Here is a 23892-nt window from a genome sequence, read left to right on the forward strand (position 1 = left end):
ATCTTCCTTGTTCAATGAAGTCCCTCTTTCAGAAATACGTATCGAGTTCTGATTGTGTAGCTTGTTTAGTGTGTTGTGAGTCGATAGAAGCTTAGCTTGCCGTTAGCTTAGCTGGCGACTGACGTATTCCTGTGGGCAGAGGTTAGTAAAAAAATGTTCTAGTGACGTCATTAAAGCAGGAAGTAGAGGGCTGTAGTCCAAACCAGCCGTTCGCTGTAGGCTTTGAAAGGGGAATTCTGTTAAAGAAAATATTTTGCCTGGCAGTGAACTTTGAGCTTTATCATTTAACAGGTATTATTTATGCTATTTTAGCAACATACACACTAACTAGAGTTTAAAAAATAGGATCAGGAAGAACGTGACCTTGAAAATAAATATTCTAAATACTGTGCCTGTTGCGTTTAACATTTGTATATTTCTAAAGTTGGTAAAGTGCGTTTTGAAGAGGAAAACATATAAAAGTCACACTATACTATAACTGGCACTGGAGAATACGTCGCAATGGACTATACGTCGTGTTTACGATGTGTCCAAACTATGAAAAAAGTGTGACTTATCCACCTGTGGGTGTTGGTCACAACGTCAAGCAATGCTTAGGTTACTTAGCAATGGCAGATGCTCTGGAGCGCAATTGTGAAGCACTTTAGCATATGTACCGGAGCACACATTGCGCCTATGTGCGTGTTTATTGTAGCACTTCCTTCCGTGAAACAACACATGATACAAGTGAGGAACCTTATTGGAGTTATATTGTTTCCAACCGCGCTGAAAATGCCCTCGGATGGTATACTGGTAGAGCAGATTGATACTTTTTCGCAACCTTGCGTGACCAAGAGAGAAGATCTTGCCTCATTGTACCGCTCCAAGGCTTCCCCTTGCAAATAGCGGACTAACTCTGAGACTGCTGGCCTTCTGCGTTCACACGAACTTGAAGACATCTCGCTGGGCGAGATTGTACTTCATATTTTCCATAATTTGTGACGTGCACACCACTGCGGGTTGCACTTCACCATCGCGGTGGTGGTGACAACCATCACAGCCTTAGGTGCAACTCCCTCTGTAGGCTAGACCATTTCATTTAAATGCTTTTTGGGTACTTCAGAGTCCGCGTCCTTCGCATGATCCAGCCTTCGAATTGGGATGCACCCTAGGCCATTATTCTCTAAAAATACACTATGCTGCAGCTTTTACAGTCTTGCTTACATACAACTGAAAGCAAATAACCTGGTACGACTAGGATCAGCACAACGTGGCTCGGCTTGGCTCGCCTTTTCGGCTCTACTTTGGCTCAATTTGCTTTTCCACTTCAGTTTAGTATCACTTCAAAGCACAGCACAGGATCAATGGGGCTTATCGATGATGACAACATCACTTGGTTTGCTCAACGGCGCACAATGGTAAGCTAATCTTGCATTTGGCAATTCTTTCTGACCAAATGGTAATCTGCAGTATTTGCAAGTCACATTTCAGTATTGGTACGACTCGCTTGGAACTTAGGTGGTACTAAAATAAGTTTCAGCTACTAGGTGCTGTACACAGTGGAAAACCCCTTTAAAGTGAGACATACTGAGCTGTACTATGCAGTGGAAAATGGCAAAATGGATCCCTTCGGCTATGCTGACCTTCCACTTTCATTGCATGTGAAAGGTCAAAATGAAAATACAGCAATTTGTATTACATGGTAGAAAGAAATTTTACAGATATGTGGGTCCATAAACAAGGAAGTTTAACTATCCCTTTAACCAGAAAGACCATTATGGCTGGATGAGCACTAAACCAGCATTAACCAGTTTACAGCGGTAGTCAGGCTCAGCTTGAAAATTCATATTGGTCTAAGCTGTTCTTTTCAACAGGGCTGGCAGCACATGAAAAGTAGCGACGGGAGTGAAAAACATCCAAACAGACAGCGTGTGCTCCAAACAACAGGGGAACTGAGCAAAGAGGAAAACAAACTGGAGGCAGCGTGTCACATTTTGACTGATATACAACGCATGTGGGTGGTTGAAAAACAAGCGGCCTATTGTGGGTCATGCCGGCTGAGGGGACATCGCACATGCTAATGGGAAGGACGCACAGAACCCCCGAGCTCTGGCAATGTGACCTTTGATGATGTCAGAGACTGAATTACTCCATTCACAATGTCATTTACGGCCGGCCACAGAACGTCAGCTTCCAGATGCTAACGTATCAGCAGTGTCGCGTAGGGCACTAAAGCGCATCAGAGATGAATTCATCCGCCGTGGTTATTTGACTACACCCACACAAGTGCGGCATTGTAAGAATCCAATTTTGTTTACTCGTCTGAGAGAGACAATGAAACGATTGAGAAGTAAAGAATTACAGAAGGAAATAGCAAACAAACACAAAAAAAAAACGAAATGCCAAGAGTGTTGCAATTTAGGCAGCAGGTCAGTGGCTGAAATAGGTTAACGTCCAGACATCGCATCATGTGATGCATACACACTGCACACTTGTTGTATAACGCCACACAAGCACAAACACTCGCACAGTCTAGACCTTGCGACTGAAATGTGTTTGTGTCTGCGTAGTCTGAATAAGGCAGTTGTCCAACTGTTTAAATTGGGCCAAATTGGGATCGTTGGTAATATAATCTGAGGCCAAACACTCCAGGCCACATTCATTGATGAGACTGTGAGTGGATAAAGGCCAAGATGGATGAATGAACAGTCAGTACATTTACATGGGCAACAATAATTCCATATGAACTCGATAAAGACAATACTCTGATATGGTGTAAACAAGGATTAATCTGACTAAAATTATAATCAAAGTAAACACAATAGAATATATAAGACATGTGGAGTATTCCTATTTCAGTCGCATTATTGAAGGGCTTGTAGACGGTTCGTACACACCTTAATCAGACTATTAACATTGTGTTGGAGTCTTCGCCGCATTTTGCAACATGACACAAACACACACGGCAGTGGTCAACCGTTCGGCGGCGAACAAAAGAGTAAGGCTAAAGCTATTTGAGGTGAGCCTATAAGGTTAGCATAAAAACTCTTAACGATGTAGTACGCACTACGCAGGGGAGGGGACCAGAGGCTGTTTACTTTAAACGAAGGAACACCATTACTAAACCGAATGAACTGCTTTTGTGATGAATTTGCATATTATTTATTAAATCAACAGTGTCTTTGTTAATCTTAAAACATATTTTACACTAAACAATACTTTTGTTGGAAATTGGGTGCGTTTCACAAGCAAGTGAGATGTCACGGCATATACAGTATGGTGCTATGCCACATAAAGCTTTGATTGACAACTTTGACAATATTTAGTCTGAGTGTCGATTGGTGCTTTGTACGTAAAAAACAAAGATTGTGTTTCTGTAGCTCAATTGGTAGAGCGCTTCAGTAGCAAAGGTTGTGTGTTCAATCACAGGGAATAAACATATTGCTAGAAATATATACTTCAAATGCAAGGTAAGACGATTTGGATAAAAGTGTCTGCCAAATGAGTATATGTACAGTAAGTGTAAAATGTAAATGTACCTTTGAAATACTGCACATCAGAGGTGAGGGAGGAGCCAAGATCTTCAGAGTTCACCTGTAACATTCCAGCAACTGCAAAAAGAGAGTTTAAAATACAGTAAAGTGTTCGATATTAGTTAGAAATGTATAGTTTTGACAAAATTATAACATTATGGCCTGGTTTCACAGACATGGATCAGCTAAAGAAAGGACTAGGCCTAAGCTAAATTGATATTTAAGCATATAAGACATATGCAAAAGATATGTCAGTGCAAGTTATTTTCAGTTGAGACAGCTTAAACGTGTGTTTTAGTCTAGGACTAGCCTGAAGCCTTGTCTGTGAAATCGGGGCTATGAACATTTCATTAAATAATAATGTAATACTTATTACTAAGGGTGTCATGATTTCGATTTTAAATCGAAATCGATCGAAATTTTTAAGTCACAACCTCGAACTTCGAATTAAAAAAATGGAATCGTCGATGCTGCCACGCCCCCATGTCACGTCCGGTCGGCTTGCCAAGTGGAAAAAAAACACACGTGTTGAGTGCTGCGAGTCAACCTCCTCTAACTTCGCTAGCTACAGCCAGTTAAAAAAGCATGGCAGATGCAGGAGACACCACGCGAGCTGCTCTTTACATGGGAAACAAAAAACACAGCAGAACGGCGTCTGTGACAGGACTGGGCTGGGTTTCCCGATAACGATTGAACTTAGCACTTAAGAGCGCTTTCTACGAGCTACTTAACAAACATTCATTGTTCATTTTCGTGCGTTTCCCAAAGATGCACGTATAACGATCGCTCGCAGCTGGGTTTAAAGTGCTACTTACGAGTCGTTTGTCAAGTGCTGAAATGTCACCAATAGAATGACTCGAATTTGTAGCAGAAGCTTGTTTAGGCTAATGATCTTTAGCCGATGTGCACTAATATTTTTAATAATTTTTTTAAATATTGTTCAATGACTTTTTAAATGTTTTAAAATTGTTCATAATGAAATATTATTTTCCGTATTTAGTTAGGACTCGTCCCACTGCAAAATGCCTTCTGCATTTTATATTATAGTTTAGATTATTATTTGTTGTTTATTATCTATGTTTATTTATTATTATGGATTATTGTATTGTACTGTAAATATTTATTTGGTTTCTTTAATCAGATGCCATACCCATCAAAAAAAAAAATTACTAGATGAATTATAGCAACAATTGGTAGGAACAATTATCAATTTGCTAGTACCAACTTTTACCAAAATTGTACCAAATACGTTTTCCTTCTTTATTAATTTATGTTTAGTCATTTAAATTTTATTTCTCATTTGATCTTTAAATATATTATATTAAAGTAATTTAAACAAATAAACAAAGAAAACCCCAATAAATAAATATAGCCTACATTTAAACATTACATTATCGTTATTGCAGTTTGCTGGTTGTCCTGCAGGTGACCTTGTAACACTGATGTCTTACAATGCACTTATGAATAAACGATTACTCCAGACCACTCGTAGATCTACGATGATTTTCAAGTGCTACTTAAGCTACAAAGCTTTTGGGAAACGGCCCATAATTCTAAGATGATCCGTACAATTGTTTTTATGATCTAGTTAGCCTTACGATGCTTTTGGGGAACCCGGCCCTGGTCATTTCTGTTTAAGTTCCACAACAACTTATTTCAGTTGCTTAAGAGTTATGAAAGCAGCATTTAAACATGACTTATCTGACGTTAATAAAAGTGCGTTTTTAAGGTGCAAAGTACTGACAGGAATGTTTCGTTTTAACAGGTATGTGCGTGTGTGATATTTTTCCACTGGCAGCACGACTAACATGGCAGGGCATCTCAAGGTCAGATATTATATTTCATAAAAGTCTAGTCTAAAAATGGCATAGCAACCTGTTCTTTCAACAAAAAAAAGGAAAAACCGAGAAGCGAATCGAACCGTGACCTTAGAATCGAAAATGTAATCAAACCAAGGATTTGGAGAATCGTGACACCCCTACTTACTACATTATGTGCAGCTATTACATTATGCTTAGTTATGTTAAATTATAAGTTGCTACAGACTCCAGAATTTGGTTGGATAATTATGATATTTATTGTTAGTAGAGATGCTGCGATATTACTTATCCCCCCTCTCAGGATACAAATAGACGATTATTCAGACTGATATCAAACGATATTGAAGCCGATAGTTTGATGGTTGTATTAACTTTCATGAACTAAATTCTGAAGATTAAATTTTCTTAATGTTATTTATTCATATAATGACCACTAATATTGAACATTAAACTAGTGATGATTCTTTACATTTTCTATACACAGAGCTCAACTTGCATTTTCCTGTTCTCTTTTGATTGAAATAATATATCGGCCATGGCTAAACTGCAGTTTCTAAACTATCGGTCGATAGCCGATAGTGTTAAAAATTGTTTTTCCAGCTTTCCAATAAGTACTAAATTCAGTCTGTACTGTACATTATACTGTCTACACACAGATTCGGTGCAAAATAAAACTCAACTAAGGTGTCTTTTATCAACCGGTACTGATTATTGGCCGATATATCGGTGTATCTCAAATTATTATTATTATTATTATTATATGTAACCATATACAGTGCAAATTTATACTGTCTCTGTTTTATAAAAGAAATAAAAAATCTCAAGGCCACACACTACAACACTTGTTTTCACAATGCTTAACAAGTGTTGTTATCAGTTGTATAGACAGCTGCTTTGATGCTGTACCTTCAAAAAGTAAAACTTAAAATCTGACTTTATCGTAGGATGTAACATGTTAACAGTATTCACGCAGTAAATACACCAGTAATTCCTGTAACAATTTTTGCTCTGGCATTTTAATGAGCCTGCCAAATTTACGACACGCGTCACGGCCTTGGCTTTCCTAACCTCAAAGCAATTCCTCATCTCCAATTTGCATATACCTCAGCATTTTCAAACTTTTTCAAGCTTTCACAGCAAGTTCGACTCCACTGTAAACCCGCCTTGCGAGCTAGTGGATAGGTGTGGTTGAAGTTGTACAAAAAAGACATAAGGTCCAATAAACAGCTTTTCAACAAGTACTAAAGTCAGTCGGTACTGTGCATTATACTGTCTACACACAGATTAAATGCAAAATAAAACTCAACTGAGGTGTCTGTATATCATCTAAATATGCTTTCAAATGTCCAATCAGATTTCAGAACTATTTATTCCATAAAACATTTAGTCCTGTTCTATTTATTCTCTCCTATATATTCTCAAAACAGGAGTCGAATACGAACAGTATGCGTGTATGCATGAGTGCGTTCGGTTGTGTGCATTAGGCCATGTTTATCTGTGCAGTCACGAGGCTCACTTTGAACTGTGATCACATGTATCCATAACAACAGAAACCTCATACGGACGTGCATGTATCTGTGCTTGTGTATTTGTGCACGCTGACATCACTTGTTTACCCGGGCTCTGTATTAAACGTGTCATTATGTAACGGCGAGGTCAACGAGTGTCCGCTCTGTTCCGCCCCTCTGCACTGCAGGGTTTAAAGAAACAGGTGACAACGTGTTTGTGTAAGGCCAGAGGAGAGTGCTTAGCAAAAAATTGTATGAAGAGAGAGAGAGAGAGCGTACGTGCTCGAGCGTGTTGTCTATCAGAGAGAGTTTTCCATTGCGTGGTGAGTGATTCTGCTATTAGACCAAGGTAGAACCGATGTAAACAACCCAGGGTGATGTGTGACACAATTCTTACTGCGTAACCACCCGCCCACTTTCCCTCTAGCTCTCTCCCCCTTTCTGAGGTTCCCGACGGACAAGACCGCCCCCTGCTGGCCTCTTAACAAAGCCGCCTCACTGACCTCTATCCAGCAGCTGTAAGTCGGACACAAACGCAGTGTCAGCGTCTGTAAGGGCGGTGAAGCGCAGATCTCCCAGGTGCAGAAGCGCAGAGAGGACCACAAACATGTTCTCCACCTCCTAAAAGAGACACAAATAGAGTCAAAATGGATCGAGGACTTCTGTAAAGCAGAGAACAGGCAGAGCACAGTGCATTTATATTTGTGTGCATGGTTAAAGATTTAGGGTATAGAGAAAAACTGAAATATATGTTCATGTCAAATACTGTATGTGTTAATGTGTGTGTATTAGTTAGGGTCATACTGCACTGATGGTCTGTAAGAACAAGCCTTCTCTAATGAAGGAGATTAACAGATTCCTGGTAGGATTAAAACACTCTGGTTGGCTAGAGGACATGCGTGTGTGTTTGAACCCAACACACAGGTTTAAAGACATTATACCTCATCTTGTTACAAAATATCCATGCAATATAAGTGTGTGTGTATGCATTTATACAGGCATAATCCAGTGCTATGCAAAGTCTTAGGCCACCATGCCACCATTAGATTTGTAGTTTTTGCACTGGTACTGCATACTGACCATATATTGGGCCTGCATATATATATATATATATATATATATATATATATATATATATATATATATATATATATATATATATATATATATATATATATATATATATTAGGGCTGTCAAAATTAACGCGTTAATAACGCGTTAACGCAAATTCATTTTAACGCCACTAATTTTATTAACGGAGATTAACGCAACGCGCAATTTCTGTTTGACCCTTGGTCCAGCCCATAGTTGAATGAACAGAGACGCAGACAAATGTGACTCTCTCTAAATGAGTAAAAGGTTTTCATATAAATAAGAACATTAAGCAAATCGTCTACCAAATCCAATGCTCTAAATGCTCGTTGGACATCTGATATGATCTTTATTTATACGTCTGAGAGGTGTAACGTTACCGTCCTCTTAATGCTTAATCTAATACAAAAATGCGTCTCAATTCATTTTGGTTTCGCTTTTATGCATGACTTATAAAATAGACTGCAGGACTTGCTTGATGTTAAAATAGTCATTAAGAGAGATAAAGTTCGGTACCTGATTAATGTTAAAGAGTTATTAAGAGCGACAAAACTCAAATGCGATCCCCTCACGCTGACTGACTGATATCTGAAGCGCGTGCACACAGACGCGCGAGTGCGCGACCCGGATATATAGACATCTACACAAAATTACAGTTTTACAAATATCTGTTTTGATAAGAATTCACGCAGGCTCTATAATCTGTTATGTTTTAAGTAAATGTTTGGTTAACATGTCTGATGTGTAACATTATATTAGATCACTTAGATTTTAAGCAGTCTGTCTCAATGTCAATCAAACAAAAGGAAAAAAAGTTGAACATACATTGATGATGTTTTTGCTTTGTGTGTGCTAAATCTATTAGTTTTACCAGTGATTTTAAGGTATTGATGTGGTAATATAATGTATGGATGTGGAAATGTTTGTGGTAATTTGACTCTTTCAACTTCAAACAAGTGTAGTTCTGTCATATTTTGTTATATTTCAACAAATCATGCATTGTTCTATGTTTTAATAGAGAATGTCAAAATATGAACAACTTTTTTTAAAAATTTGCTAATTCCGACTCAACTTGCCAGCACATGTCACAAATGATGCACCAGGAAACAAAAATGGAGAAAGAAAAATCTTCTGAAAGGAAAATTCATATACAAAACAATGGCTGGTGAATCTGTTAAAATGTAAACAGGCTGTTGTTAACATACATTTGCATAAAGCATCTATATATGTATATATGATTAGAATATTAAAAACCTGAAAAGTGTTAAATTAGGGTAAATTTAGAATGGATAAAAATGTGCGATTAATTTGCGATTAATCGCAGTTAACTCATGAAATCATGCGATTAATCTAGATTAATTTTTTTAATCTATTGACAGCCCTAATATATATATATATATATATATATATATATATATATATATATATATATATATATATATATATATATATATATATATATATATTAAGAAGGGATTCCCTCACAAAAGGTTCATCATATTTAGGGGTCCTTGGCATCATGAAGTTTGAAAACCCCTGGCCTAAGGCACAATACCACTGTATATAATCAACAACACGCTATACAAAAACTATATATATATTTATAGTAAACAGTATGCAAACAGTACCGTGCAGAATGCTACAACTCTATTTCAAACATCTCCCTCGAGTCTATTGTAATTATCATAACACCATGACTGACTGGTGTTAGTCTGGCCTCAGGGTGAATGGAGGTCTGTGCTGTGTTTTTACAGTCTGAAGACATGCTGTAATGAGTACTACTGTATATGATGAATGAAATTACTGTACTGGCACAGTAAACCTACATCAATCAGAACAACATGTTTACAATGACTGCAAAAGCCAGAAGCATGTCCACATGTGAGTCACTAAAACCTTTTACTGCTTTGCTTACTTTAGAGTAGACAGTTTGGTGATGTCTTGATGTAGGCCGACCACATGTCATATTATGATTTTAGCTCATATATTACTATGATACTTTCTCATGACCAATTTTAGGATTATTTTCATATGCCAAATCAAGTCCATTACATTAAAAGTTATTGGCCAGACAGTTTAAATAATTTTTTGTCTGGCATCAAAAATCGGACAGAGCAAAAACTTGCACACATACATACATTTACATCTTTGCATGTGTATGCATGTGTGTTCATAAGGATGCATGTAAACACGTGTTTACCAGTCTGTTAAAGCCAAGTGCACGCAGAGCCTGTTTAAGGGCCAGAAGCTTCTCTCTACTCTGAGGACACGCCGTAGCGACCGCAGGAGTTTCATCTGAAGATGCTGTCTTCAGACATCTGCAAAAACACAATGATGGCAGTATAATAATGAACCTATAATAATGTAATCTCATTAAGACTCAAACTCTCAGCAACATACTCAAAAATTCAGTCAAACAGAGGTAAACTCTTAATATTTAATCATAAACTTTTACTGACCCTTCATGTGATTTCCCGGGGAACACTTTGGCAAAAATAGTAGCTATAGTATATATAATTTATAATATCCTATCCCGCTCTTTATTCAGAAATATAAAAAATATGTTAAAGTAAAATGTTTTTAGCTGATATATTTAAATATCTAAATTTCAGATTTATGAGTTAAACCTTTTTTAATCATTAACCAAAGAAAACAAAATTGTATTGTCATTGGAAGAAATATGTGATCCTGGACCAGAAAACCAGTGTGAAGTCGCATGGGTAGCCTACAGTATATTGTACGGGACAAAATTATCGATTTTTATGCCAGATATCATTAGGATTTTAAATAAAGATTATGGTCCATGAAGCTATTTTGTAAATGCCCTACTGTAAATATATGTTTTATGATATTTATCATTAGTAATATGTGTTGCTAAGGACAGCGTTCCCACAGTCAAAAGCTACATTTTCATGAACTATTTCCGGGAAGCCGTAAGCCTGATGTAGCGTACACATTGAGTCTATAAAAATGTAAGCTTAAATGCGTTCAATGAATAAACAGTGCCAAACATATATTTTAAATATATGCTAAATACATTTTGTGGAAAGTAATGCTCAACTGAATATATTTTTTTATTTGGAAATATATTTAGTTTTAACCATCATATATCAACATTTCAAAATGTATTTCAACGGCAAGCAAATCCATTTTAAACTTTACATCCCATATGGCAAAAATGTATTGTTTGACTAAATATATTTTAAATATATGTCTAATACAAATTAACTTTATAAAGTATATTTTTGAAGTTGAAAAAATATATTTAATTTTAACCTTTTTAAAACTGTTATATTTACAGGTTTTGTAACAAAGTTTTTCTTCCAATACGACGTGAATATATATTTCCTTGAACTGAAAAATATGGGATATTTTCGAATGCTTTACAATTTTATTCACTTTGAAAATTTATTTCAAAACGTACCAAAAATGGACAAAAAATATATAGGTGAAAAAATATTTTTTGTAAACATATTCCAAAATATATTTCAGCAAATATATTTTTTGGCCATTTTTTGTATATTTAAAAATATATTTAAAAATATATATTTTGCCATATGGGAACAGCTGTTTAAATTGTAGTCAGAGGAGGCTTGAACCTGGAAATGGTATTCCTTACATCACAAGTTAATAAACGGATTCAATTTGAAATAAGGGAAACAAAAATGTAAAGCCACAAACAAAAATCCCTGTTGTTCAATGAAATGGTCAAAAAAAAAAAATTCTCGGACTTTTAAAGTCTGGAAAAGACCTTTTAGAATTTAATGATATTACAGAAATTCCATGACCCGTGGAAACCCTGTAAGGACTTCATTAGGACAACTTTAAAGGCAATCTTCTTAATATTTTCGATTTTTTGTACCCTCACATTCCAGATTATCTTGACCAAACACTGTCCTATTCTAACAAACCAATGTAAAGCTTATTTATTAAGCTTACATAAAATGTATATATAAAAAAATAAAAGTATGTCTTCTCATAAAAACCCCATGACAGAACAATATCTATACTGTGTGTTACCTATGTGCCAAGACATTGTTGAGATATAGATTACTCTTCTCCTCCGTTGAAAGTCCTTCAGCCATCAGGTAAAAGATGTTAAAGTTCTGCTGATGTGGTGGTACACAGATGACCCTTGACTTCTCCAGCATATATGTGTACAGACGAGCTAAAAACACACATAAGAGAACCAGAGAGCGAGAGGAAGTGGTGAGGCATCTTTTAATAGAGCATGAGCACCCTCTATAGGTAATGAAGGACAACGCAGGAATCCATTCTGCATGATAAACAAACCTCTGAGTAGAGTTCTTCTTTTCTCACAGTACTGTAATGAGATTAACTTGATAAACCGGCTCGCAGAGGAGTTCATCTGAGTCTTAGCATGGCCAAACGCTTCCAAGACGGCGCTCACCTGAAAAAAAAAAGATAAAGAAAATGCTTAATGCTGTTTCGTTTGAATAAATTTACAAACAATGAACAATATAGTTTTTCAGCATTTATTAATTCTTGTTAATGTTAGTTAAAGGGGCCATGCTATGAAAATCAGACTTTTCTCATGTTTAAGTGCTATGATTGGGTCACCAGTGCTCCTATCAACCTAGAAAATGTGAAAAAGATCAACCCAGTAACTTAGTTTTGGTAAACCATTCTCAACAAGCACATGAAAAAATAGGTCGTTGAAATTTGGCTCTCCTTATGATGTCATAAGGAGCTCTTATTATAATAATACCGCCCCTTAATCTGCACTATCCAACCACAGCACTGCCATTTAGTGCAGAGAAAAGCACAATTGAGTTATAATTGCAAAAAAACACCATCATTGTGATCAGTGTTTGAATTTCATCAGCTCATTTGCATTTTAAAGGACACACCCAAAACGGCACATTTTTGCACACCTACAATGTGGCAATTTTAACATGCTATAATAAATTATTTATATGATATTATGAGCTAAAACTTCACATATGTGCTCTGGGGACAACAAAGATTTATTTGACATTTTAGAAAAGTCTTGTGTCATGGCCCCTTTAATGTCAAAACAGTTATTCATGTTAGTTCATGGTGCAGTAGTTTAAACGTTACATTTTAAAAATATATATATTAGAAAATGAAGTAAGATTAAAAAATGCTGTAGAAGTATTGTTCATTAATATTTAATGTTAGCTAATGCATTAATGAAGTGTTAACAAATGCAGCCTTATTGTAAAGGGTTACCGATGTGACATTATTTCTGCATTTGTTTTCCATCATCTTCATGTTCACTACCAAATGCTTTTTTTACATACCATGGTATATACAGTACATAAGGTAATAGGTCAGTACCATAGTTTTATATTTCCTTATGTTAACATACCATTGTACTATGGTGCTGTCATAGGCTACCTTTGTAAGTCATATGAACAGGACTTTTTAGACAGTCCAATGAATGTGTGAAAAATGCAGAATAGATACAGGAAATATATATATTTTTTAAATATCCAGATTATGCAACATATGTATTTTAGATAAGAAATTAAACAAATGTGATCAAACACCACTAACGATTAAATTTTAGAAACGCCCCTTTAGTCGCAGCTATAGGGATCATATAATATGAGCAGGTAACACTCTTCCCCACCAGGTGGCGATGAGCTACCACAGTTAAAATGTACTCTTTTGGTCCAGTGGTAAGCTACTAGTTTTAATCTGTTGACACAAGATTATTTACCCCAGTCCCTAACCCCAACCATCACAAAAACCTGACTTGAATCTATGAAAACCATTTAGTATGTTTTTAAGCCGTTCAGTTTTTAGCATAATAAACATTATTATACACTATTCATGTGCCCATAAAGCACATATACCAACCCATCCCCATACACACACACAAATGTGTGTAATAATATCACCAGCCCCCAGTCATAAAACTGTAGTCATTTCTGTGTGCGATTATTAAGTCCTTGGCCCACAATAAATGTCTCCTTAATATTTGAACAAAGCACTATGCCTGCCGCAGGCTTTTAGACACTTAAAACATTTAATTCCTCTATAAATAAGAAGAAATAACAGCTTTTTGAAGCTATCATGAGTCTCCAGTGAAACAAAAAACATCTTCAGAAGTCCAGATTACATGTCTAACCCCACCAAAAACACTAAATGTTCAAAACAATAAGCCCTATTATACACCAGGCGCAAGTGTTTTTGCTAGTTTCTGCCAGACACAGTTATCATTTTCACATCAAGCGTTACGTTGTTTAAATAGCAAATAAATTTGCACCCATATGTGCGCCCATGGACGCATTGTTGGCGAGTTGATATTTTAAGGCAACTAAAATAGACTACGCCATTGACCATCTAAAACCTGGTCTAAAGTCTATGGCGCAATGTTGTTTTTGTCATTTAAAGAGCGCATTAGAGTAATATGCGCCTATAAACGGGACGACAACACACATTTGCTTATCACACACATGTGATTTTTTATGAAAAATTAAAGGATTCAAAATGTAAAAGATTATTATTGAGTCTCTTGGACATAAATGAGGACCGATTATGAGACGTTAGGTGTGAAGCTGAGATCAGCTGGCAGAAGAGCTGTAGCTTTTTAAAAAAGTGCTAATATGTAATATTGCATTTATTTAGATTTTTTTAAATGCTACCACACAGATTTATTGTATATGATGACTTTGTACATTTGGATGTGTTGAGCATTACTTAAAAAGGTTCTCATCTTACATATCAACAAGTACAAAGTCATCATATACAATTCATCAGTGGGAAAGCATTTAAAAACAGATGCATTTGTTTAAAGCAAAGCATTTATTTACTTACCAGGCTACAGGTGAAGCAGCTCTTTACGCCTTCTAATGTTTCATAATCGGTCCTCATTTATGTCCAAGAGACTCAATAATAATATTTTACATTTTAATCCTTTAATTTTTTTATATTTAAAAGCTTTTTTGTGCTGCTGCGCATCCATGTGTGTGATAAGCAAACGCGCGTTGTCGTCCCATTTATAGGCGCATATTACCAACACGCTGATTAAATAACAAAAACAATATTGCTAAATGACTTTAGACTTTAGACCAGGTTTTTGTTGGTCAATGGTGTAGTCTATTTTAGTTGCCTCAAAATAGCAACGGACCAACAATGCGCCTGAACACACCCTGTTTTCAGACCATAACACCCATAGGCGCAACACTGGGCGCAAATGCATTTGCTATTTAAACAATGTGGCGCTAAACGTGAAAATGATAATTGCGCTGGAATGAAACTAGCAAAAGACACTTGCGTCGCGCATTGCACTGCATTGTATGCAAGTGTATGATAGGGTCCTTTAGATGTGGCTTAAGATGTGGTGTACCCTTGTTTGTCAGTTTTTTTGTTTGCTTGAACAATAGTGGCCAAAAGCGATGACCGCAGATGTATAAGGTGTATGGGATAAAATTGACAATGAACAACACTTTGTCAATAAAGCAAACCACAGCCTATTAGGAAATCTGGGTTTGATATAAATATATTTAAAAAATGCATTAAAAATATATTATAACAAAGTAATAAAGCACATATTTGCTTAAATGATATCTGTTATTAATATTTGTTGACTCTCTTTTATGGTAATATTTTGTAGTCATTGTCCTGGGTTATGTCTTAAAAAACTTTGCGCATGTGTCCTCCTTAAATTCTTCCCAAAGCTCCAAACAAACCAATGCAACATGCATACCATTTTAATGCATCTTTAATAAATTATTTAAATAAAAAGCGAAGATCATTTTGCAATGACAGACATACTGGGAAACAGACAGACTTACATGCTTCATTCGTGGTTCTAAAGCGAAGCCTTTAGAACTTGAGCGAGCAGCCAAGTGCTTCAGGATGTGTTTACAGGCCACAGACTTCCCAGAACCACTCTCTCCACTACACACAGAGAGAGAGAGAGAGAGAGAGAGAGAGAGAGAGAGAGAGAGAGAGAGAGAGAGAGTTTGTCATATATTAAAAAAGTTAACAATTTTCACAATAATACTTTAAAAAAAATTACTTTATTTAACCATCAAATTCTTGTCTATTCTTACTTCTTCCCTCTGATATTAAATATGACCTGGAAGTTATTTTTCATTATTTTCACCCTAGGAGATCAACAACTTCACACTGCTTCTTACAATTTCCTCTTTGAGTCCACATAAATTAAACAAATGTTAAAAGATCTCTAGACTGACTGGCCCAACATCTTTTTCTATCAACCTCTCTCAAGTTTAACAGCGGGAGATCTTGTAGCAGGTCACAGAGCTGTTTAACTGCATCACACCTTTCCAACACGGCATGAGACACGACACATTCGGCCTACAGCAATACACCATCAAGGACTACCTCATGACTGTAACCTTCAAAAGACACGATTATCCCTCAACAGCAAGCGTCTGACTGACAACCCATTAGCAAAGATTTCACATGAACCACTACTCACGTAAAGCAACTGGAGATGGGCCTGTTAATAAATATCCCTTGCATTGTCAGAAATGTATTGCTAAGCTAATGACAGGATAACCTACAGGGCATACAAGCACATGCTGGGGTTATTTTTTGATAATCGTATGTTTTTGAATGATTAACTACATGAATTCATACAAATTAGCCAACTTGTAAAATATAAATTCTTGTGAGTTCAGGCTGGCATATTTACTAGAGAATAAAAACAATACATTGTTTTTATTTTCATCACGTAAGCACACAGTTGATTGTAACCATTGACTTTCATAGTAGGAAAAACACATATGATGGAATTTAATGGTTACCGTCAACTGTGTGCTTACCATCATTGGTAACACTTGACTTGAATGGGTGTTCATAAGGCTGACATGACACCTTCATAATCATGACATGACATGAACATGAAGGAGATTTTATGCACATTTATGGCAACTGTCATTAAGTGTCATTTGTTCGATTATGTCATTTTTAATGCAAATATGACATTGTTTGATATGTTTTTGTTATGACAACTTGACATAAACCACTGTATGTACTGTATGTGCACAATACATAAAAACTGTGACTAACAGAAATTGTTCTTCCTCACACAGAGGGTTCTGAAATTTTCTGACATAGAAGAAAAAAACTAACAAAACATTTAATTAATTTAATTTAATGTAATTAAATTTGCAGTGATATGGATCCAACGCTGCATGCTTAACCCATTATACTGTTTTCATTTAATTTTAGGTGAATCAGATTCCAAATGCAATAAAATATAATATTAAGCCATTTTAAGTAATATTATTATGTTTATTATTATTATACATGATTTTATTTGTTAACACATGGAGGAAACTTAAAAAAAACATTATGAACTGAAAAAATATTTGTGATGTTGTTATAAAACTATTTGACAGAGTATGAACACTTAATGACATTTTAATGTCAAATTCAATTTGTATCACTGGTAAAAAAAAGTGGTCAGTTTTGTTGTCTTGGTAATGTCAAGTTGTCATGACAAGTTATAATGTATTGGTTAATGTCAAGTTGTCATAACAAAGACATCTCAAACAATGTCATCTTTGCATTAAAAATGACAAACTGTGACGAATCACACTTATCAAAAATGAAAATAAATCTCCATCATGTTCATGATTATAAATGTTTTGCTTTAAGTAAAGTGTTACTCCAACATTTATCAAAATATATTCTTTATAATTTATCAAAATACTTTTATAATATTTGTTTTTCCTACTATGAAAGTCAATGGTTACAATCAGCTGTGTGCTTACCATCATTTTTCACAATATCTTTTGTGTTCATCAGAAAAAAAAGAAATTTATACAGGTTTACAACAACATGAGGATGAGAAAATGACAGGATTTTTTTTTGGGTGAACCATGCCTTTAACTTAATATTTGTATTTAATAGTAATGCATTCTAGACTTGCCTCACCATCCCCTATACGATGTGAAAGGATTCCAGTGAATTCCAGTGAAACCAGACAAGACACGACTAGAAAATGCAATAAACGTTTAATAAAAACAATCAAAATAAACAGACAATTAGATGTGCGAGTAGGCGGAGCTCTCGCTGCAAGTGCACTACCAACCGGCACTAACATTTGTTAAGTATTTCATTAAATTTACCATTAAATCAACTTTGATTGATGCACAGTTTTTGTTTTGAAATACAGCAGTTTGTTCTTAAAGAGTTTGAACGTTCTTATTTCTTATAATTTATCTTTTTAATGCAAGATAAATGTGGTCAGTGTTTGATGAATATTCATGAGGCACATAACTTTAATGTGGGTGGAGCAAATCAGCCATGATTTGCATACACTGTAAAAAACGTTAATTTAACGTAATAAAGTAAGTTACCTGGTTGCCTTAAAATTTTGAGTTAATTTAACTTAAAAATATCAGTCGACACAACTTTTTTAGATTTCAAGTTGAAATAACTAAAAATTTTAAGGCAACTAGTCAATTAACATTTTTAAGTTGAACCAACAAATCTGTATTTACAGAGTACTGTATATAAAAAACTGAATTCACTGTCGCTTTTCACGTATCGTCTGGAAAGGACAGCACAAAAGCATTAACATCGAAAAGATACCTCTTATCTCATGATGGAGTTGTGCTTGGTTAGGGCACAGTTAGGGGTGGGCGATATGACCAAAATCTTCTATCACAATAGGATTAATTTTATATCATGATAACGATATGTATCACGGTAGAGTTTTTTTATGCTTTAATAAGGTTTAAATCTTTAATACCATAGAAATGTTCATAATTCTCAAAAAAACATATACAAGCATAGAAAGAAGGTAAAAACTAACAAAACTCAAGCTCTCTGAAGATAAACAGTCAATGATATAAGAATGATAATAAATAATTATGCATGTATGTATAGGCCTATATATATATATATATATATATATATATATATATATATATATATATATATATATATATATATATATATATATATATATATATATATATATATATATATATATATATATATATATATATATATATATATATATATATATTTAAGGTAGAAAAGTGATTAAATCAAGAGCAGAGAGAGATTTTCTCTCAATGCTGTTTGATTACCACGAGTGACAGACAGGAGTAAAATTAGGTTACTTCCCCTTTAAGACCAAAGTCCGGATCCAATACACTGTTACATATGCGCTGTCTCTTAGCTGTTTACTTTCTCTTAAGACCTAACTGGTCGTGTTTATGAGGATGCTTGCAAAGACGGGAATTTTGATGCATATGTCTATTTAAGGCCAATAAAGCGGGAAAATGCTCACGAGCTTAATGAGCAGCGGTCGCGCGACTTGCGCGCTCCTCACAGACAGAAAGAGCAGCGTTGCGCGACTTGTCCGCTCCTGACACACAGAAAGAACGCACGCATGCAGATCTGCTGTCTGTGTTTCAAGGGCTTAAAATAACTTGTTTTAAAACTGCAGTGCTTAAATACGTGTACAAATGTTACGTTTTCGTGACCACGTGCACAGGAGCGTGACGTGGGCGCGCAACCTCGATAGAAACGATAGTCCAAAATCTCTACCGGTTGACAAATTTCTACCGGTTAATTATGTCTACCGGTTTATCGCCCACCCCTAGGCACAGTGTTAGGCACTGCCCAAAACATTCATTTTAAAGCAGACTTCACATTGGAAACCTACGTTTGAGTAAAATCCTGTCCAGACTGTCAGCTCACTCGGCTTTAAAACAGAGCTATAGTAGGAAGTTACAATGTCCTCTTTAAAACAGTAAATGACATGCTGTGACTCCATTTTTTTTTTACCAGAATATTGACAGGGTGTTAATACACATCCCAGCTGAACTACCAACAAGGGTTTTGCAGACTTGCTGAATAACGACAGAGTAATAACACTCTTGAAGATGTACTGTAACTTTATTAATTACTTCACTGTTAGATGTTACGACCTCTTAAAACGAGTCATAAAGCACAGTCAGACACCTCACAGTGCAAACTGTCATCTCCATGCGCAGAGAGCCTGGTTCCTTACAGAGACCCGTAGAACGCAAAGCGAGGAGATGAAAACCAGCCTGAGCAGATGGTTTTTAAAGGTCATTTGGCCTCCCACTTATCATTTTCTGGAGGGTCTAATGCTTTCCCCCCGATTTCCCATTTCTTTTTGGAAATCTATTCTAGGTTGTAATTGAACTCAAGGGCACAATGCATTTTTGAGCCAGCAGTGTGTTTGCGTGTGCACGTTTGTGTTATGTCGCATTCCAACACTTTTGTAGTCGGTGGAGCATGTTTGCAGCGATCTGCCTTCACCTGCGGGTTGTGTGTGTGTGATGGATAGCCCATGCAGAGAGGGCATTAAAGTAGCTGCCAGATCCTTTCTGGCTCAGCGGAGCATAGGGACCGGGCCAGCGGAGCAGCATCAGAATGTGAAACAGGATTTAATTGCAATCAGAGATGACCGGGGCAGACCAGGACGTAGAGAAGCTACACCACCACCCAACAATCCATTAATCTCCCTAAGAGCATTTAACAGGTTTGAATTTACAACGTCCCCAGGACATTTGTCTCGGTGACAAGGTTTAGCAAGGGCTGCTCTGGTGATGCCGGAGTTAGTATACCCTGATACTAGGGAGGACTCTCAACCTTATTTGAACCTCTCCACCAACTTGCTTAGCTGTGGATAGCTATTACAAACTGCAAGATTGTGCACATTTCTGGCTTACCTTTCTGGTGCACCTTTCTGAGCGAGGGCGGAAATGTCGCGTAGAATAGACTTTATGCCCAGCTGCACTACTTCCTGAACTTCAGCCAGCTCCTTGTTACCTGTCTGCCATTATTGGACAAACTGATTAATCCAGGTGTGCCTGACCTCAGTAGTCACAACAACAATAATCAGACACACCTGGATTTATCAGTTTGTCCAATAATGGCAGACAGGAAACAAGGAGCTGGCTGAAGTTCAGGAAGTAATGCAGCTGGGCATAAAGCCTATTATTGGGAAGCTTTCGGACAAACATCTGAATATTTTATTGTGTTTATTGACACTGTTCCCACACCTTTTAGACTAGCGTTTCTCAATAGGGCAGTACCCCCCCCCCCCCCAGGGGTGTTAAGAGAGCATAGATTTTTGAAAAGGGTGTTCAGGTGTTCTTAAGGGGCATTTGCAAGTTTACACCAAAATACAAGGCCACTATTCTTGTCTGTAGTCTCTGATTTGTTACTAGATTTGAGTGAACTAACATTCAGCCAATCACAAGTCAGCGTATGAAGCAATTATTTCTCATGCACAAGCATTACATGTTTGCTGGGTCACAATCTGTCTTGTCAGTGTAGCAATTTGGTTATTCTTTGCTAGTTTTAAGGGCAGTCCTAGGTGCTCCTACTAGTCTCTACAAAGGTAACTTAAAAAACACATCTAGAATAAAAATTTAATAAAATAAAACATAATAATATGAAACGATTATACCTATAATAAAAATGGGGCTGAAAATACCCCCTAATCCTCATTATTTATTATAAAACTACAGCCAATGGCAAGTCTACATTAGCATACCTTTCAATATTTTTATATGTTGTTTTAGAAGTGTTCAGAAAAGATATTTAGCTCTTTTTTTGGTTGGGGCAGTAAAGGACCTGGATAAAAAAAGGTTGAGAACCACTGTTTTAGACCGAAGATTTTCAACCATTCTTCCAGTTATGCATAATTGTTGGATTATGATTTTTAACAAAAATTTTATATAGATTATGTTCACACAACACAATCCGTAGCCTGCTTACCATAATAAAAATATATATTATGCCTTTAAGGACTAAATTTAGGACATGTCATTTTAGTCACACAGCCCTCTTTTTTCCCACTGTGGAATCTCCACCATCCTGCAAATCTTCTACTCAATTTGACCACTCCCATCCTTTTTAACCACACCCACCCCCAAACCACACCTTGTAAAGACACAAATCAAACCCAATCACCTAAAGTGAGAGTGCTCTCTGGCTAAGGTTTCAGACTTGGAAAGTTTTTCGATTGGCTTAAATATTTGAGCAGACAACTGAAAGAATAACAACATAGTAAACATTGATCTGAAGGTAAAGATTTGGGTTAAAAGAAATCAATATACATGTGCTGTATAGATTATAGGGCTGCAACTAACGACTATTTTAATAGTCGACTAGTCACCGACTATTGAAACGATTAGTCGACTAATCGAATAATAATTATTTTTTTCTAAAATGTAGCATGAGATTGCTTTAATTCTGTGGAAAATGATAGTAAACAAGAAAGAAGGGGGTAGTTCAATGAACGTTTTTTACATTTAATGAAAACAAGTTTTACATTTTTAATAATTGCAGCTACTATGATTTTACCAAAACGAAGTTATGTATTTCAGCTATTTTAATATATATTTATTAGGGCTGTCAATAAATTATTTTTATCTGTTCTAAATGTACCTAAATGTAACACTTTTCAAGTTTTTAATGCTCTAATCAGCATGGATTTGGTCAATATATATGCTATATGAAAATGTATGTCTACAACAGCCTGTTTACATTTTCAACAGAACCATCAGCCATAGTTTTATACATGATTTTCCCTTTAGAAGACCTTGTTCTTTCCCCATTTCTGTTTGCTACTGCATCATTTGTGACCTGTGCTGGCAAATTGAGTTGGGATGAGCAAATTATTTTAACATTCTCTATTAAAAAACTTCAAAACCATTGGAACAATTGTTGGAATCTGATAAAGCATGACATAACTACACCTGTTTACGCAGAGCAAAAACAATATCAATATATGTTTTTCTTTTATTGTTTAATTTTGACATTGAGACAGACCGCTTTAAGATCCTGTAGGCTAATGCAAGGGTTTAATATAATGACACAACAGATACTTTTCCTTAACAGTTAACCAAACATTCTCTTCAGATATAACAGATTATAGGTCATACCTGCGTGAATTCTTGTCAAAACAGATATTTTTAAAACTGTAATTTTGTGTAAGATGTCTATATATATCTGGGTCGCGCACTCGCATGTTTGTGTGCATGCGCGTCAGACGCCTGCGTCAGACATCGCTTTTGAGCCTTGTCACTCTTAATAACTCTTAACATCAATCAGGTCCCGAACTTTATCTCTCTTAATAATTATTTTAACATCAAGCAAGTCCTGCAGTCTATTTTCTATCATTTCTGAATGCTTTAAAAACGAAACTAAAAAGTTAAAGAAGACGCATCTTTGCTTTATATGGATTTGGGACGGTACACTTCTCAGGAAACGTGCAGATAAAGATAATTTTAGATGTTTAATGACCATTTAGAGCATTGGATTCGCTAGACGAGAGCTTAATGTTCTTATTTTTATGAAAAGCTTCGACTCATCTAGACAGCGCCGGTTACTTGCTGCTTCTCAATTCATCCAGCTGTGGGTCAAACAGAAATTGCGTGTGGCGTTAATCGCGCGTTAATAAAATTAGTGCCGTTAAAATGAATTTACGTTAACGCGTTTATTTTGACAGCCCTAATATTTATATATATAAATATATATATGCTGTATTTTTTAAGTTTTGAAGGTTTAAATCAAAACAAACCAACTGCAGTTGAATTGATATTAATTTGAATGCACAACCAAAAAACGAGATTTCTGAAAAAAAACTGAGTTATATATATATATATATATATATATATATATATATATACATACTCAGTGAGGGCATTCGCCTGTTGTGGGGTGCACGTCTGCTTCTTTTGCAAGAAAGGCGTCCGTGGCTCTCTTCTTCAGACTGCATTCATTTAATTTAAAATTTTGTCAGGCACAGTCGGGCATAACGTTAAATCCTTTATTTATTTATTTTAAAGCGAAAATACGCATATAAAATGTACATCCAAAACAAAACGTATTAGCTTCAATGTTATTTAAATCTTACCGAGGCGAGTCAAACTCTGTTTCATTCAACTGTCCGACGTGCTTGTTCGTGCATGACCGAGGTGCTGCCGTGAAATGCA

The 23892-nt window shown here is 35.9% G+C and overlaps 1 protein-coding gene across 9 annotated transcripts in view; it reads right to left on the reverse strand.

The window, feature by feature from the left end:
* Positions 1–23892, reverse strand: part of myo16 (myosin XVI) — a 269807-nt gene that overhangs the window by 79720 nt on the left and 166195 nt on the right. For all 9 annotated transcript variants that reach the window (XM_055214652.2, XM_055214651.2, XM_055214654.2 and 6 more), the window contains exons 14-19: positions 15721–15826; positions 12227–12344; positions 11954–12101; positions 10134–10251; positions 7344–7461; positions 3519–3590 (exon numbers count right to left, since the gene is read on the reverse strand). In XM_055214652.2, coding sequence (XP_055070627.2) covers positions 3519–3590; positions 7344–7461; positions 10134–10251; positions 11954–12101; positions 12227–12344; positions 15721–15826 — 680 coding nt within the window. The remainder of the gene's footprint in view (positions 1–3518; positions 3591–7343; positions 7462–10133; positions 10252–11953; positions 12102–12226; positions 12345–15720; positions 15827–23892) is intronic.

This window comes from Misgurnus anguillicaudatus, chromosome 17 (genome assembly GCF_027580225.2).
Source record: "Misgurnus anguillicaudatus chromosome 17, ASM2758022v2, whole genome shotgun sequence".
In the NCBI taxonomy this organism is placed as follows: Eukaryota; Metazoa; Chordata; class Actinopteri; order Cypriniformes; family Cobitidae; genus Misgurnus; species Misgurnus anguillicaudatus.